General features: G+C 40.3%; 1 protein-coding gene across 7 annotated transcripts in view; it reads right to left on the bottom strand.

The window, feature by feature from the left end:
• Positions 1-1,889: 1,889 nt before the first annotated feature.
• The window catches only part of DGKH (diacylglycerol kinase eta), a 176,568-nt gene continuing 159,511 nt past the window's right edge, over positions 1,890-18,946 (bottom strand). For 6 of the 7 annotated variants that reach the window (XM_053309351.1, XM_053309353.1, XM_053309352.1 and 3 more), the window contains one exon: positions 1,890-15,174. In XM_053309351.1, the coding sequence (XP_053165326.1) occupies positions 15,085-15,174 (90 nt within the window). In that variant the 3' untranslated portion in view covers positions 1,890-15,084. The remainder of the gene's footprint in view (positions 15,175-18,946) is intronic. The other variant, XR_008319428.1, reaches the window with a different exon arrangement.

Here is an 18,946-nt window from a genome sequence, read left to right as displayed (position 1 = left end):
TGCCACCTCCTCCCACCCACTCCTGGTAGTGGCCGCCGCCTCCTGGCAGCCTGGCTGCGTCGTCTTGGCCCACCGCCGCCTCCTCCCGGCAGGTTGGCCGGGTCAGCCTGGCCCTCTGCCGCCTCATGCTCCCAGTGGCTGCCCGCCCCGCCACCGCCTCCTGTTCCTGCCAGCAGGACCGGGTCAACCCGCCTTCTTCTCCTGGTGGCAGGCTGCCTGCCATCACCTCCTATTCCCATTGGACAGGCCAGCCCGCAGCCGCCTCCTCTGGCCAACTGGCTGCCACTGCCGTTGTCTCCTCATCCCCATTGCTATCTCCCAGGCAGCTGCTCTCGCAAGAGCTGCCACACATGGGATTAGCAACAGGTACTCCTAGGAAAAATAAATATATAGATTCTACACCTGCTGCCAAAACAGCTCTGGTCTCCAACTGCCTTTTGACATTACATGGGTATCCCCATGTAATTTACCATTTCACTGTGGGATATATATAACATATCTCACGGCACAAATATTTGATGTAAATAATTTGTAGAACTGTCTATTCGTATTAATTCCCCTACTTAGACTCCCCCACTCCTCAAAATGTTTTGAATAGTCATACACTGAAGTACAGGTCCCTTTATATAGTCTAATTTTCTCTTTGTTACGTGTGATGCAAAAGGGAACACAACATTTTTAGAGTTAACTCTGAATGATCTAATGTATGATGAAACCAGATGAAAGCTGCCTGTGTCTCAAATATGGTTCCTTCTTGCGTTTATTTTACATTAGTCTTTGTTGATGTAGCTAAACCAATGGGGGCATCTTGCTTTGGTGGAGAGCATAGAGGTTCACCACTATTTTAACTAATCATTACCTGGGAATGAAGTGCAGTGATGTCTCTATTTGGGGGGTGGAAGGACATTCAACAGATTGGACAGTCCATCCTATTTCTTCAGTAAGTGTGCCTCGACATAAACAGTTAAAGGAGTGGACCAGGTGATCTAACACATGGTCAATCTGCAGATACTAAAATGTGAAGTATAAATCTGGAGACTGCAGGACACATGTTAAAGAATAGAATCAAAGTAGAAGTAGGTTTTGCAGTAAATACAGGAGTAGCTGCTAGTGCAAATGCATCCTTAGTGAAAAGAGGGGTGTCTGGAGCTTTTGGAATGGGGAAAATGGTACAGAGGTGAAAGTACCAACATTTATTTATTTTTTTACCCCAAACATATGGTTTTACAGACATTTGATTTTACAGAAATTACCCATTCCAGCTGCAAGTAATTGGACACTGTACCACTTCATCATCCAAGAGTCAGTCAAATATCCATCAACTGCTTATACAAGTGAAGATGACCTTTCATGTATTATTGTGCAGTAGACAAAGGAGAGCTACAGTATGACATGCAGAGCACAAGATTCCCATGTGATACTGCAACAACTGATGGTTCCTATGGTGATTTTACTTGCTGGGGTCCCATATCCTCCAGTCCATTCATGGAATTAATTTTTAATGTATTCCCAGCTCCCAATGTGGAATCAGCAATGTGTATTCTAGCTTACTGGGTCACCATAGCTGGGATACGATATGTCTCCCACAAGACTTCTACAACGGTACTGAGTAAGCCCCAATTCTGGGGAAAGGTAGGTACTCCCTCCATTGATCTCCTTGACTTGACAACTCCAGTGGCCCCATACAATACAGGAGGACATGGGCCCCTGGGGAAAGTCTTGTTACAGACGACAAGTGTTCATGGGGATATGAAGGAAGCCAGTGTGAGCAAAGTGGAATGAATAGTCAGGGCAAGGTGGAGGCAGGCAGACAGAAGTACATTAGGTCTGACATACTATGTAAGACCATAGGTTGATTAGTATTAGTCACTCTGGTACATTAAACAAAATTTTCAGACAAAAATTCAAAGTATTTATTGCGATTGTATGCATCTGTTTATTTGAGTAGGAAGATCAAACAAGTGCCTTTTAAGAGAGGCATCTCTCATAAATGTACAATAAAATCAACCATTGCTTCTAGCAGCGTACAAAAATACACATCTCCATGACTTCCATCCAATAATAAATAGTTAATCATACATCCAATAATAAGAAGGCACAGAAAAACGGTCACTTAGCAGTAATAAAATTACTATTAACAGTCACCCAAATATTCTATACACATGTAACAGTATATCCCAAAGGTGCAAAACACATAAAACATCTTTCAAAATAGTATATGCAATAAATACCTCAATTGTTGTATATATTAAAAATAAACCTGTGCCATTGTAAACAGTATGTAAACAAACAAAACTCACTGCTCCTCAACAATTACATGTAAATAAAATTGAAACTTACAATATCCTCTGCTCAACAGATTTCATGGGCAAGTTTGTCAGACATTTAAAAACTTAATTCTTTTTACAGCACACACAGACTGAAGAGAGGTTGATCAGCAGAATGTTCCATTGCCATACATCTCTCTATGCTGAAAGGAGCCTGGTCTGGCAAAATATTTTGAGAACTGCCAGCCTTATGGTCAATTAATACTGTACCTGCACTAAGGTTGGCCTACTGAATGCAATGGAGCTATCCATGTTGCAGTGAGTCTGTATCACACGCTAGAGACAACCATAAGTTTTCAAATACCTGAACAAAAATAGGTTAATCAATATCAATAAACTTGTAAGAATGGGGGGGAGACCCTATTTTTGTAGTAATTGCAGTTTTAACATAGATATTTCCAGAGTGTGTTATAAATAAGCTGATAAACGTGATCCTTATTTTCCAAATGGGGAAAAACGTCAGCACAGAAACATTAGATTGTTTGTGATCTCACAAGCTGGGAATAGAAGCCTGGCCCTTGAATAGGGATTTCTCCAATTATGCTCATGGTGACTTTCTGATCTGAATTATCATGGCATTTATATAACCATATGCACCTGTGTCCTCACAGTCATGAAAGAAGCCACTTTGATTAAAGACTCAAAGGAAACAAACTCATGAGCCCTAAAAGATTAAACAAGGGGTGCAGCTGCTAAATAGTCATTCATTCATTCATTCATTCATTCATTCAATTTCTATACCGCCCTTCGAAAAAATGGCTCAGGGCTCAGATTGCAACTGTAGGCTGCAATCCTATGCAAAGTTACTAGGGGGGTTAAGGCCCATTGAATCAGTAGGATTACTTAGAGGATTGCAAAGACATGCAGATAGAAACCAAATGAAAGAGAGTGTATGCACCCAAGCATCTAAGGTATGGCTGGGGTTGTGGGGGGACTTCTTTCAATGAAAGTTTTCAGACTATCCTCAGTAAAATATATGCATTGGACAATAAGAACAATAAGGTTGCTATATGAGCAATATGAGCAATTCCATCTGCTTGTGGAGTTCACAGGTCCTTGGGCTTGTGACTCACTTGCTGACTCTGATTAAAAAAAAAAACCGAAAAGAGCATACCTTACAGAAGCGAAAACCAAAACTAAAAAGAAGTGTGGAATATATTTTCTGCTTTGGTGAACAGCCAACCATTTGCATAATTACCATTCACAGGCAGGACTACCCTGTCATTACTTTTCAATATTTGTGCACATCAGGGATATGTTTACTGAGTGCCATATTGTCTTAGAGGCTTTTGACTTCTGATCATATATGGGAGTTACTTACTAACCTTATGATCATGATTGGCACTCTAAAATACACAGACTTGGCTTCAACTATTTCAGATACAAAATATAATTTATTGTTTTATGGCTATTAGGGGAAAAATGCCCCCATTGTACACATGCCCAGCAAGGACTCAGGAAGCAATTGTTTTATATCATGCCCCACAGATTTATTGCATTAAATTCATTTTCTTACCATCAGATTAACCCCAAATCAACCCAATGTGGTACCAATTTTAAACTACATGCATTTGGAAAATAGATCTCAAATACTTAGGAAGATGATAGCTGGGAGATAGATAGGTGTGGACAATTGCTTTACAAAATCTGGGGTGGTTGCCATGTGCAAACTATGGTCTAACAGGTGTCACTAAATGCATATAGGATACATTTAGACTTGAGGGAGCTCATACTGAGCATCAATTGAACTGGCACCAATTTCAGTTATGTGAAAGTGCACAAAACAAAGCTTTTCTGGCCCAAATTCACAATGCCTGGGATCCACTGGGCAGTCATTCCATGTTCAGGAAGAAGCAAGTATTATCTGGCATATTGGATAATTCTAGAATAATCCTAAATTTATAGTGGGACTGGCTAATCAGGCTCATTCAGTGATGTTTCACAGAATCAAAAGTACCTGATCCTCCTGTATTTATTTAAAGACCTAGTGCATAATAAAGCCTTGGTAAGCACTTTTAAATTTCATTAATTTCAATCGGAAAGATAGGAACATACGAAACTGCCATATACTGAGTCAGACCATTGGTCTATCTAGCTCAGTATTGTCTTCACAGACTGGCAGTGGCTTCTCCAAGGTTGCAGGCAGGAATCTCTCTCAGCCCTATCTTGGAGAAGCCAGGGAGGGAACTTGAAACCTTCTGCTCCTCCCAGAGTGGCTTCATCCCCTGAGGGGAATATCTTGCAGTGCTCACACATCAAATCTCCCATTCATATGCAACCAAGGCAGACCCTGCTTAGCTATGGGGACAAGTCATGCTTGCTACCACAAGACTAGCTCTCCTCTCCCACTTTAAGATTTAAGCATGCAACCATTCCATTGAAATCAATGGGATTGATTTGCTTTGGCTTGATTTGTTGTTAAAGAGGATAGTCCCATTCATGGAATATGGCTGTAGGATCCAGCCCCATCAAACTTTGGATGAGTATTAACATTTTTCTGCATTATTCCCCACCCCCCCGCTCAGTTTTTAAATCTATGGACATTTTGTTGATGATATCAGACAACATTCAGACTAAATTAGTCAGAACTAAGTCCCACTGGAATTAATGGGACTTAAGTTAGTCGTGAATAATGTGCTTCATTTATTTCAGTGGTGCTTAGTTATAAGTAACTAGTCTAATGGTGCCCATCATTTTTAAAGTGCATGCTGGAAATATTCTGAAGCCACATGAAGACTACCGGTCTTACTTTCTGGGTAGGTCTTACTTTCGGGGAAACAGGGTACATAATGCCAGATGTTAGAACTAAGATAACATCCTTGTAAAAATAAAAATATTCTTCAAGATGGTGGAAACAATGGAGAAAGAAATGTTTTAGGGGAGCACAATGAAGGCTTATTTTATTTGCTGGCAACATACATTTTTCACATTAGAAAACTTAGTAAGATTTCATAGGTTTTCAAAGTTTGTATTATATGGTATAATGGTGCATGTATGGCTATATGGTGTAATGTGTGCTGTACAGTGCATATCAGTGTCAAACTTTACAGGTTACAAAAGACATGCCAATTTCACATTGAAAAAAAGTATTTCTATTTCACTTACCTTAAGAAGTCACATTAAAAAACAGAGTAAACAAGAGAATCAAAACCTACAGAAAATCACACATGGCGACAGTCAAATGCACTCTTCCCTTCAGCTATAGGTTATAAATATCTAAACTATTAACAGCCTGATCCTATGCAAAGTTAGGTGCAACTAACAGTCTGTAAACATTCTGAACCATAAATTTTCACCATTCATCTTAATACAAAAGTAACTATTATAAAAAGCTATCCATAATGTATGTTTAAATTGCCCACTCTACATGTAATTTCCCACTCAACATGAACGTTTACATGACATTCTACAAACACACACACAACTATGTTTGTGTATAAACTTATGAATTCCAGCTTCCACCATTACAATATTAATTTTCATGAGAGGAATGCTTCATTTCAATTTAATATTTAGACCCTTCAATGACTCTCATTTAAAGCTAACCATGCATATAGTGCCTTTGCACAACTGAGATACATAGATGGTAAAATCTAAAATTTTATTTACATTTAATGTAAACTAAACTGTTTAATCTAATCAGCATACTCTCTCTGTCTCTCTCTATATATACTGTGTATATATATGTGTGTGTGTGTGTGTGTATATACACACACACACACACACACACACACACAGTATATATATATATATAATATTATATAGAGAGAAATTTAATTGTCACTCTTCTTTAAATATCAGGTTCAGTGGATGGATCCTGCAGTAAATTGTGTTCAGGTTTTAAAAAAATGTGAACGGTTTCCCCACAACTAACAAACTAGAAACTAAGTGCCAGTTATGGCACTAAAATCAGGTGGATATGGTCCACTTCCAGCCTCAGAGGCATGACACCTCGGAATACCAGTTGCAGGGGAGCAACAGCAAGAGACAAGGCATGTCCTCACCTCTTGCCTTTGGGCTTCCCAAAGGCATTTTGGTGGGCCACTGTGGGAAACAGGATGCTGGATTAGATAGGCCTGATCCAGCTGGGCTGTTTTTATGACTTTTGGGAAGGTCGGGGAGAGAGCTTCACCAGAACTCAGCCTCAGTCAGTCCCTTTCAGAAGGTCTGCAAGAACCCAACTCCATGGTGAAGCCTGCAGATGAATGGTTTCTCTTCCAGCAAAGTATCAGCCCAGATTGCTCTACTAGTCACTGCCAGAAGGTCATGTGTACCAGGCTCAACTCTCTAGCTTTTGCTGCTGTGCTGTTGCTGTTTATTCTACTATGCAAGTATTCACTTTGACTAGGTCTAGGCACAAGCATGAAAGCCGTCATAGCTCTCCAGTCCATCAGCAGCTCTTCCCAGAGCCGATCAAGCAACAGACCCTCCTTTTCTGATTTCTGTTCTTTAGCTAATCACAGGCACAAGATTCATAAGCAAGGCCCTACTGGCAATGATGGTTTCCTGGATCACACCTCCTCCCTTGCTTTGACCCTCCCTACAGGGCAGGCCAAGGAATTAATACAATTCCTGCACTAAATAGTTTGTTCCCCCAACAGCTGTCATCAGACAGATCAAAGGCTTCTTTTGCTTCAAGTCACAAGAAAGTGGATGAGCTCTTAGATGAAGATGAAGAGATCTCCACTCATGATCTAGACAGATTATTTCCAGGGGATGTCATTCCACTCCTATTGGCCAAGGCATGCCACACAACTCATATAAGCCAAGCCTGAGAGTGAGGCTTGATCAGCACACAAGGAAGCAAAGTACAAGGTACTCCTGGAACTCCCAAGATGCCAGTAATCCATGCACCAGCAGCTGCCCTGACATCAAATGAGTCATGCCTGCAGGCAATGAATACAGACCTAAGGACCCCAGTGATGCGGGTGGAAGCCATTCTTTGCAAGGGCTTTGAAACACTGGATCTGGCCTTTGGGCCTCTGCTACCAATTTCATTAATGACCAGAACCTTACACCCTCACCATGGATTGAGGAGCTGCCAGCACTTGGCTGCTCATCCAAAGATGTGAAGAATGATCTGAGAAAGATAATCCTGTGTGCAGCCTTTCTGACCAGTTCATTCTTGGATGCCTCCCAATGCTATGGCATCCAATATTGTTGCAGAAGGAACATCTGAATGAGAATTTGAGATGCAAATCCTGGCCCCCCGACTTGTCTAGCTGGCACATTTGTTGCAACTTCCAAGCTATCTGAGAGCTATCAAATGTAGTCCTGGTAGAAACCAAGGACAAAAAGAAGTCCCTTTCTACAATTAAGAAAGATGATTACAAGCTGATTTCAAAACCAAAACTATATTCTGGATACAAAGCCAAGTGGTTTGTATCTTGGGATACCAACAAAATATTGACATAATGAGTATCAACTGAATAGCCCTCTCATTGATCTAAATCAAAAACAGCACTTCTCCTGATGCCAGTCAACCATGTACCCCAAAAACCATAGAAGGCTTCCCTATATGTACCAATCAGAAGGTATCTCTGCCAGACACACAAGGTACCTCCATGTTGTACACAAAATGCTGTTCGAATACAGGGCACTGCCCTTTCAGCTCACAGAGGTATCCTGGTCCCATCAGTGACTCATCTGAGATAGCAGGTGATATGTCTTTATTCATACTTAGATGGCATCCTCATTTGCTCTACCTCTAGAGGCAAAAGCCAGAGGGATTATAGAAGCTATACAACATGGCTCAGAGAACACAGAAGCATCATCAAGCTGGATATGAGCTCCCTGTAATGGTTGCAAATGATTGGAACACCTGGCTGTGATAGTGGATACAGTCCAACAGATACTTCTCTTGAAAGATAATCAAAGCAACATTTTTGTCCTAGCCTTGGAGGCATGGGAAATGAAGAGGGAAGACCTCATGGCCTCGGCACAACTCATGGGCAAGAAGGTCTTTTGCCAGGAATTAGTGGAGAGCACAGGTGGCCCACTAATAAGGCTCCATGAGGCACCAATTTCAGGTGGCAGGTTAGCATAGGTGGTGAATTGTTCACTTAATTGCAACTTAGTGCACTGCCACTAAGAGTGATAAGGGGGAAGAGGCATGAGCAGAGTGGGAAGGTGCGTGGGAAAGGAAAGGACAGTGCACTTTGCATGCTGCAGGGGAAACAGGAAACTTGAGATTGGGAATGGGTGGGGAGATCAGGGATGGGGGAAGTGTGCTTCAAGCACTGGGTAGACCTAGAAAGGTGGGATAGTTGCAATGCCATTCATGGGCGGTTACTTCCAGTCCCGGAAAAGATAGCTCACTGGGCTCATCCCACAGGACCTTTGGATCTCCCTGACTTAGTCATTAGTTTGTCACCTGACTCACAACAGATGCCAAACTATCATGACAGACACTAGCCTGTTCTGATAGGGATCATACACAGAGGACCCAACTCACAGAATCACGTCGTCCTCAGAATCACGGAACAGCATAAATTGGTTGGAACTCCAGAGCAAACTGGCCTTGCTAGAAATTCCAGTCTTGCTTCTTCACAGTGACATTCCCATTCAGGCAGACAATATGTCTGCAAAAGCCTGTAACACGCAAGGGAGTACTCGATCCACAGAGCTCCATCAGGAGGCCAGTGCAATAGCTGGAATGCCTGACTGGCCCTGCCATGTATTTCTCTCTGATCAGAAATTTATCCCTTTTCAATCAGAGCAATTTATCCCTCTTCAATCAGAGCAAAGCATCTGGCAGGGTCAACCAAGTTGGTATCAGATTTGTGCAAAAGGAAGTTGATGCAAGAGCTGGAATGCACTCTCTGCTCCATGTCATCAGACAGATTGTTGTCACTTTGTCTGGGAGTTCTGATTGAAAAGGAAATTCTTACTGTGAATTCATGCTCTTCAGGACTTCTGGAGGACATTCTCCACACCTTAACTTACTAATGAACAATTCATGTTATTGCTGGTTTTTATTTGCAGACTTCTGCCTTGCTAGACATGTTGGCAGGACTCCTGGGTCTGGTGGTGTTCCTACTATCATGTCTTCTTTTCCTTCTTTGCTCTTTTAGCGGGTCATTTTATCTTTAATGGAGGTTTTTCTTTTGGTTGCCTTGTGTGTGTGTGTGTCTGGGGGTTGCATTGTTAATTTGTTATTTACAGGTTCAGGAATGAGGTGATCTGTTGCTTTTCTGTTTATGGTCTGGGTGAGCAGAGATCCTCTCTCCTTGCTGCAACAAAATGGCCTTGTCTCTCCTCAAAGGATTACCCAAGAGATTTATGCAGAATGCCTACTGGGATCTTAGAGAACAGGGATTCATGGCAAAAGGATGCTTTTTTTTTGTTCTGTAAAGTCTAGTAGACAACCAAATCTTTGGAACAGAATGGACCTTAGTACACTCTGGACTATGAAATGCAAATACCCATGTACCTAGCACACCACACGGAGGTGCCCTTGGATCACATGCAGTGAAGCTTAGCATGGCCTGGTAACATCTCCAAGGGCTTGATAGGCCCTGCTGCATTTATGTGCTTAGAGGGGCTATCATTACACCTCCATTAGTCAGGATGTCATCAACAAAAAACTCATTCCACACTACATTTTATATTTTCTGAGGTTTCCAAAACCCTAATCACTGAAGGTCCTCTATTAGCAATGATCACATAAAGGCCCTCTACTAGTCAAACAGTTGTCAGAAAATTAGGGGTACTTCTTAGTGGAGGTCAGACCATCCACTGTCAAAGGCAGGTTTTGACCCCACTACAAATTATTCCAAAGGGATGTGGTTCACTTTTCCCCATAAGAGTGAATGGCAGACATTCAAAATTATATGAGAGAAAATAAAGAGACATATTCACAGGCAACACAAGGGAAATGCCTGCCCTCTGCCCCAGTGACCGCAGTTTCTGGGAGGGAGGAGGGCGTGTAGCTCCCATCCTTGCTGTCTGCAGCCCACTTACTTTGTCCCATAGAATTTAATGCAAGCAACTGAGAATCAAGCCAAAACCTATTTGTCTAATCCTATCCATTCCTTCATGATGTTAGAATTTCAGAAAGAGACAGAATCAAGGAATTTTCTTTTACATGTAGGATCATGTATCTTTTTCTGCTTGTAATGAGACACACACATTTATTTTGCCCAAATACTTGAAATATATAAAGCAAAAAGAAATCAAATACAAATCTGGCGCTTTCACTAGTTATACAGGCTTGGAATTTCTGTAGTGGATAAGCAGCAGTTGAGATAAACAGCATCGGCCTCACTTGAGATCAACCCCATTCTCAAATATTTGCAGTTATCAAATCGCACTCTGAAATGGAGATGGCAGTGGTAAGCCCCTCCTGTATTCTACCAAAGAAAACCACATGGCTCTGTGGTTGCCAGGAGTCAACTCGACATCAACTTGATGGCACAATTTTACCTTTTTCTTTACAAATGTTAATGCACATTATATTAATGCCAATGCACTACAGAATGTTTAATTTGGGCACGATCCAGCCAAAGTTAAGCACTTGCTTAACTCTCCTCCATTGAAAACAATGGGATTTATATGTGCTTCACTTTGCTTAGATTATTAAACATTCATAGAAGCAACTTCCAATTAGAATACCACTCCTGAGCTTTTATTGGGTAATTCTTCAGTGGCAACATCAATATATTATTCTATATTACCCATTCCCCAACAATTTATCTGACATAATTTTATAAACAAATATTTTTTTAAAAAAACTCTTTTAAACAACCAGTTTTCAGTTACCAGAACTGTCAAGCATGTTAACACTATGTAAAAGTTAACGGTCCAGACAATGATATAAACAAAGAGTGATAAATAGTGCAACCATAAATATGAAGAATCAAACAATATTGATTCTGTCTTTTTACCTCATATATCTAACATGGTATCTACATACAATATACTCTTTCAAATTTTTAACAAACATTTTAAAAGACCAAATACCCTCTCATTCATCTATTTATTTAGGTGATGTATTAAGTGTTAAACTGGAATCCTATGCAAACAAAATAGAAGGCTAAAGCCATAATAACAAAACTAAGTTTATCTATACATGTAAAAAATAATAACAATGTACATATGGTTAGGGCCTAGTGCAATTTTCATGAAGTGGCTTGACATCTATTATTCCAGTTGAAAAGCAAGAAGCAGTACAATAGATTTAGAAATTTGTTGGCAACTGTTGAGTTAATGCATGGAATAAGAAAAAAACAAGGTTTTTGTGAGAATTTTAACCATGTGAAATTCTGTCTAGTTAAGCCATTTGGAAAAACTGGAGGAAATTCTATTTCAAATACTAAACATTCACATTTTAAAAAAAACAAACTGCCTGTATTCTAGCCAATATACTGTTCGTTAACAGTATCAAGGCCAGAATGAATGACTGATCTCTTTCAGACATGGTAGAAATATTGTGTTTCATTTTGTTTGCACCATATTGTCTTCATAGAGATACCTCCAATATTATGAGGAAGCCTTTTTGTGTAAGTAATCTTTATGCACAAAGCTCCTACAGAGTAGAGCCACTATAAAAAGGACTAGATTTTTTTTCTGAATTATAATTTACTATTGCAACTGTAATTTCCTCCAGAAAATTGTCATTTTTAAATAATCTGAAATATTTCTATAAAGAACAGCTGAAAATCTATTTTAAAATAAGGAATTAAATGGAAGTGTAAAAAAACAGAAACATTTGTTGATCTTTAATAAGTAAGAGAAAATCTGAGAATCGGTTCTTCTATTGGAAAGGCAATGACTTTCTTTTTATAAGTAATTGGACATGAGTAAATAAGGGACAGCCACTTAATGGCGTGGTGGGGAAGTAACCTGCCTAGGGAGCAAGAGGGTTGCCAGTTCGAATCCCTGCTGGTATGTTTCCCAGACTATGGGAAACACCTATATCAGGCACTGTGCAGGAGATGGCAATGGTAAACTCCTCTTGTATTCTACCAAAGAAAACCGCATGGCTCTGTGATTGCCAGGAGTCGACACCGACTCGACAGCACAACTTTTAGATGAGGAACATTAATGGCACATCTTATCTTGCTCTCTACAGAACCAGTTATTTCAGTGTGCGTTTAACATTTCATCTGAATAATAAAGGATTCAGTATCAATTTTGAAATCTTTTAATGCTTAATGTTGTTTATTTTATTTTATTTTTTACATTTGATAGCCTGCTCTTCCTCCAAGGAGCCCAGAGCAGGGTGTACTACATCCTTAAGTTTCTCCTCACAACCACCCTGTGAAGTAGGTTATGTGCAACTACATCTCTGGTGGAAAGTTCTGCCTACTTTGAGTGATAAAATGAGTCATGGCTCTGAGGAGCACTAATATCTATTTGATCTGTCAAATTCTTTCAAAGCCACAATGAACCACATTCAAAGGAGATGTGATTGCCTCTCTCAGGATCCCCTATTTCTCACTGCAGCTAAAGCAGTAGCGTAAAGCAGGGCATATATTATGAGGATAGATATATTATCTGTCTTCTATCAGATGCTGGCTCACCTATCACACCAAGCAATGGGAGCAGCTGGAGCACTGACCATGCTGTGGCATCTATGTAAACACCGCCGGCGGTGTTGCGCAACAGGGGGTACTGCTCCATTGCAAAATTGTGCAAATGTAGTTGCGCAATGTTCATAGGAAATGAGTGTTGTATCACGCAACTGCATTTGCACAACTTTACAACAGAGTGGTAGCCCCGCTGTTGCACAACACCATCAGGAATGTTGTTTACACAGATGTAGCCATGTGGGCAGTTCTCCAACTGCCCATGTTGCCTTGCACAGTATGTGAGCCATTATCTTTATGATGATGCTTTTCATTACTGGACAATCTAAAAACATGTGATACAAATCAATTTAAGGCCCAGTTCTTGATATTGCTCCTTTATAATGTGAAAAGCTTTTACATGACACCCAAGTGTCATCTGCCTCCATTAAGATACAAAAACATACGTGTTGTAACATATTTTAGAAAGGGGTTAGAGTTCTTAAGTCAATCAAACATTTCTTAAACCAATTCACTGGTCCTCATTAACAACTGCACTAAAAAAACCCAGGCTTCACACTAGGAATATGCACAAAATGGATTGTGCAGTTTTGTTTCGAGCTTGAAACAAAATGCAGATGGCTGAAATGTTTAGAGTGTTTTGCTCATAGGGAACAATGGGGAAACTTGAAACACCCCATTGTTCCCCATGGAGACACTATCGGGACACCAAAGTGGGTTAGGTTGTAGGGCATGATGGTGCCTCCTACCATCCAACCCACAAAAGAAACAGTCAAGCGGGTGACTTTTAACAAATTTTTAACCTTTTCCCCAAACCCCCACAGGACTGCAAGCCAATGTGCAGCCTGTGTCTGAAAACCAATCAGCAAGGGAAAAACAGGCCTCCAAAATGGTGCTCAAAACATCTCGAATCAAAACAGGGCTTTGAAACAGGCAATTTATTTAAAGGGTGTTTTGTTTCAAGCTCAAAACAAATGGTTTGTTTCTAGTCAAAACAATTCACTTTCAAAACAATTTACACATCCCTACTTCACACATATTCCAGGCATTAAATATTTCTGGATATTAATTTCTATAGTGAAAAAAGTTTTTACTTGATATATACAGGAAAGACATGCCTTGTGATGATCAACTGAATAATACATCTTAACAATACTTTTTATTGACTTCATAAAAATTGCAGAATCAAGCCCTGATATTCACAAAATTGGTCCTAGTGATAGGGATACCTTCAATATGAAGTAATTTTAGGTCACTGCACACAATTAGGCTGTCACATCTGAATTAGCTATCATCACGATATACTCAGTGCTGAAGTTCAGATATTCAAGGTAAACTAGCAATTGCCTTAAGAGAAGCTATAAGAGATAAACACTGCATATTTTATATCCTATAAGGAAATGTTATGATAATTCTGTCTTTTGGGAGCCAACTCATAATTTCATGAGGTACCAGCCTTTAAAATACTTTGAGCACAGAAACTTTCCATATTTAGCACATATCCCTTGCTGAGTATGGCAGAGATGTTTATAGCTAAATAGTCTTTGCCTCGTGACGCATTTAGGTAACAAGTAACAACAGAAAAGTATTTAAACGACACAGAGTAGTAATAAATTAAATCTTATTAAAACAGATATAAAAGTTGTTCAAGTGTGTAAAATATCAGATATCTCATGCAACAAAAAGGCAAGAGTTCAGGCAGGCAAACCATGCATTATAGTTTGCATTTGTGGTGTAGGACATGGCTCTAGCCTTATTTCTTAGCCAGTGAGAGAAAGAGAGGGGTTGCTGAGGTATCAGTGTCACCTAAAAACCCATATGTGATCAGTCTCTCCAACACTTGTGCAAGAAATTCCACTTGTGCCTCAGGAAATTTTCAGACCCAGTTATCTCTTTTCATTATTTGTTGTGGCACTGAGAGACCTCCATATAAGTAGGAAATGCAATCATGTCTTGATTACCCTTGCCAGGCAATGCATTAACCACCTAGCCAGCATTTTTACCCACATGTACACATTTGAACTGTTCTTCACAATACTTCACAGACCTTTATGCACACAAAACCTTTCAAATTCTCACATCAGACTTTTTGTAAAGCAACATCACAGACACAACATGCACATCACATACTGATGCTCACTCATCCATGGAATAACCTACACAGAGGGTCATGTGCCTCCACAGCTTTGCATAAGTAGCATTTCTTCTTTCAAGTGGCAGCAGTATAGCTACACTTCAGACAAAGGTGTGGTCCTGCCAAGTTCTTTAATTCCCTGGAGAATTCGCTTCATATGACCCACTTTCGTTATCCCCAGGTCCTACAAGACAAGGAGAATTTAAAGTTCACTTACAGAAGACAAGAGTATCTAATTATCTTTAACTTTAAATAATGAGGACCAATTCAGATGACCAACTGAGGGAGCAGATATCCAGTGATTACCCTATCATCATTGAAGGGTAATGGGATCAAAGTGATGCACTCATGAGAGACATTTCACTCATCCACGGCCACTTTGTGACAGTTACATGATAAGTGCTAGATCATGTGGCTTACTTTACAGGATTTTTAAAAGGAATGCTGAGTATTATTATCAGATTGTGGTAATTTCACATCAAATGCACTTCTAGATATCAATGCAGAATAGTATTAATTTTTTTGTAATTGACGAAAAAGGCATTTGAGCCTACTGAGATGTCCCTTATAGGTTCAGATAAAAACTGTAATCAAGGAAAGAGTTTTGTGGCACATTAAGGTCTTTTAAGGTGCCTCTATTGATTTTGTTCCAACAGCCTAACACAGCTAATCGTCTAGAAGATTTTATCTAACATACATAACAATTGCTCATAAACAAAATTCTCATAGGACACCCAAGCACAGGGTTTTTTCAAAGCTTCTAGAAAATGTTCAACCCCTATTATATAATTATATAATAATTATTAGCTCCTTGTAACCAATTGGTGAAAGATGCTATACAAATATAAATAAATAAATGATCCTTGAGAGATATTCTGGCAAAAAGATATTAAATCCATCTGTGTGCGTAACCAAAAGACTGTTTTAGATTTCTCCCTGTTTTGTAAGTAGATATAGATCTTCTGGTTGGACAACTTTCCTTCAGAGAACAACTGCTGAGGGCAACTTTACACTCGGACATGTTTCCTACAGATCATCTGTGTGTGGAGAAAAATGTCACCTATAAAGTTTGGTATGTTTGTATTTTGCTGTGAGTGTCCAAAAACAGGAAAGGCACTGCAAGCACTGGCAAAATGTATACTCATGCTGGCAAGTCACAACAAAGAGTTTTCCTACATGGAGAATATTGTAGAAAAAACTATTCATAATGTCAAACATGTACCCTAAATTGTTTTTTATTAAGGGATATAAGTGGTAATTTGAAAACTGAGAAAATTTCCCTCAGACAAGAAGTTGTAGCCAGACTAAATCAAGCATGCAGTACAAAACATGTACCATAAATCTTACTTTATCAACACTATTGGTGTAGTAATAGGATTAAATATGCTAGAAATTAGCTCCTAGGATTTAAATTCCAAAGTTGATCACCTTTTAAAAAAACAAACAAACCTCTGAATAGCTGACACAATTGATCATTTTATAATAATCACCAAACTATACTGGGCAGCATATAGACTAGATAAGTCTAGACTACGTCCCATTGAAATTAACATGTTTCATTTATTTCAATGGTGTTTAAGTCATGTTTAACTAGTCGGGATGCTGCTCACATTTTATATTGCAGCCAGTTCTATCCTAGAATAAGTACTGAAGTTACCTGCATAAAAATACAAACCACATTGAAAACCCTTGTTCTTACTCTTGCCCAAAAACAGTTACCCTCTATACAGTTACAAATTTCCTTGCATCACAAAAGAAGGGAAGGACAGGCCAGCACAGAGATCAGGGGCAATGAAAAACATCTCTCTCATAGTCTTCCTGAGGTGAGACTATAGTGGAAGAGTGTGTGTGTGTGTGTGTGTGTGTGTGTGTGTGTGTGTGTGTACTGTTTCCCAGCATTAGCTCCAATCCCACACAAGGAAAACTAGCATATCACAGATAAGGCTACCCAAGAAACCTTTCCCTGACATAGTATGTATTCCATATGGAAATATTTCTTCACATTAAGAAGTATTCATGCATCCTTGGCCTGAATTGTGATGGTACAGCCAGATGATTTTCCTGACAATTCTTCATTTAATATTAAAATGTATATCCTGCCAAACACTGCTGCAAAGAGTTCAGAACAATTTAACTTTTTGTAATGAAACTTATATAAACAGACATCATAAAGACAATATAGCCACAAATGCAGAGCAAAATAGAAAGCTGCCTGATGGATCGCTAGCACCAGCTAACTGACAAAGCCTCACTTTCACAAAAGTCTGCAGGAACAAACTCTTTTTCAATAGTCTTCTAAAAGTAAAAACTGAGATGGCTTGGCACACCTTTGAAGAAGGAATTCCACCAATAGGTTGTCACTACATAACAGGCCCTGCTCTTTGTTGTCAAAACTAACATCTTTGAACTGACTAAAAATATAAGAGCAGTCTGCTGTACTGTACCAACAATTAAACAAGTTCTGTATCCTGTTTTCCAGTGGCCAGATGCCTTTCAGAAGTAGGGATGTTCATGGAACTGGAGGTGGCTGGTTTGATTGCGGGGGAGGTATCATTAAGGAGCAGGGAGGGTGCTCTCCCCCTGCCACACTCCCCCTGCCACACATTTTCCCCGTCAGTGATATCTTAAAAACCGGTCCCATGGGGTAGCAGCGTGCCTCCTTGCCGTCCTGGTGCATGTCAGACTGGAAGTGTACGTGCGCACGTGCACCAGGCACTTCTGGTCCGAGGAGCACCAGGGTGGCAAGGAGGTGTGCTGCTGCCCCGCGGGACCATTTTCTAAGACAGCGCCAGTGAGGGAAACGTGGTAGGAGGAGCAAGAGCACCTTCCCTGCTCCTTAAAGGTAACCCCCGCCACTGAACCAGTCGAACCACCGGTCCTTCGAACTGGTTCGGAGGTCTGTAACAGGGCCACCGAACCGGTTCAAGCACACCCCTACACAGAAGCCCACATGTGGGTTATCAAGCTGAAAGTCCTCCCAGATCTAGTAATGGCATAGATGACTTAAAAAGGAGGATCATATTCAGATCAATGGCTATTAACGATGGCAACAGAATGAAACCTCCTCAAAGCCAGAATACTCCCCAAATACCAGTTACTGAGGTTCAACAGCAGAAGAAGGCCCTTCATGCCCTTTTGATTGGCCACTGTGGGAAGCAGGATGTTGAACTAAGATGAGCCTTTGGTCTGATCCAGCAGGGTTCTTCTTGTGTTCTTCTGTTGTTCGACTAGTTAATAGCCCTCAAGAGTAACCTTTCCACTAATCTCAGGACTTAAATTTACCCAGGAGCCTTTTGTGAGGGACATTGTGAAAAGCTTTTTGGAAGTCTAAGTATAGAAGGTCTATCAGATCACTTTCTATGATTACTTCATCTAAACAGCAGATGTACCTCACTCATGAAACCATGAATGGGCTGTACCACTTCAAACTCCAAGTGCGGTATCCCATGATTGAATGCTTCCCCATAGGAGCAAAGAGGCAACTTTTAAAGTGGTGATTCTTTTATATTTAGCAGGGTGAGAGCAACTGTCCCTGTCTAACCCCAGCACAGCATCCTTCCAGTGACTATTGCTGGTGTCTTACCTTATTTTTCTTTTTAGATAGTGAGCCCCTTTGGTACAGGGAACCATCTAATTCTCTAAGGCATAAAGGTAAAGTGTGCTGTCAAGTTGATTTTGACTCCTGGCGCCCACAGAGCCCTGTGGTTTTCTTTTGGTAGAATACAAGAGGGGTTTACCATTGCCTCCTCCCGCGCAATATGAGATGATGCCTTTAAGCATCTTCCTAGATTGCTGCTGCCTGATATAGTACCAGCGGGGATTCGAACCGGCAACCTTCTGCTTGTTATTCAAGCATTTTCCCATACCTATGGCTTAAGGCATGGAAGATCCACAACATTTAACTCCCCGAAGGTGCCACGTGGCCCCATTGGGAGCTAGACTTGGGCTGGAACTGC

This window comes from Hemicordylus capensis, chromosome 3 (genome assembly GCF_027244095.1).
Source record: "Hemicordylus capensis ecotype Gifberg chromosome 3, rHemCap1.1.pri, whole genome shotgun sequence".
NCBI lineage: Eukaryota > Metazoa > Chordata > Lepidosauria > Squamata > Cordylidae > Hemicordylus > Hemicordylus capensis.
Note: the sequence above shows the minus strand (reverse complement) of the source record. Positions and strands in the feature narration are given on the sequence as shown.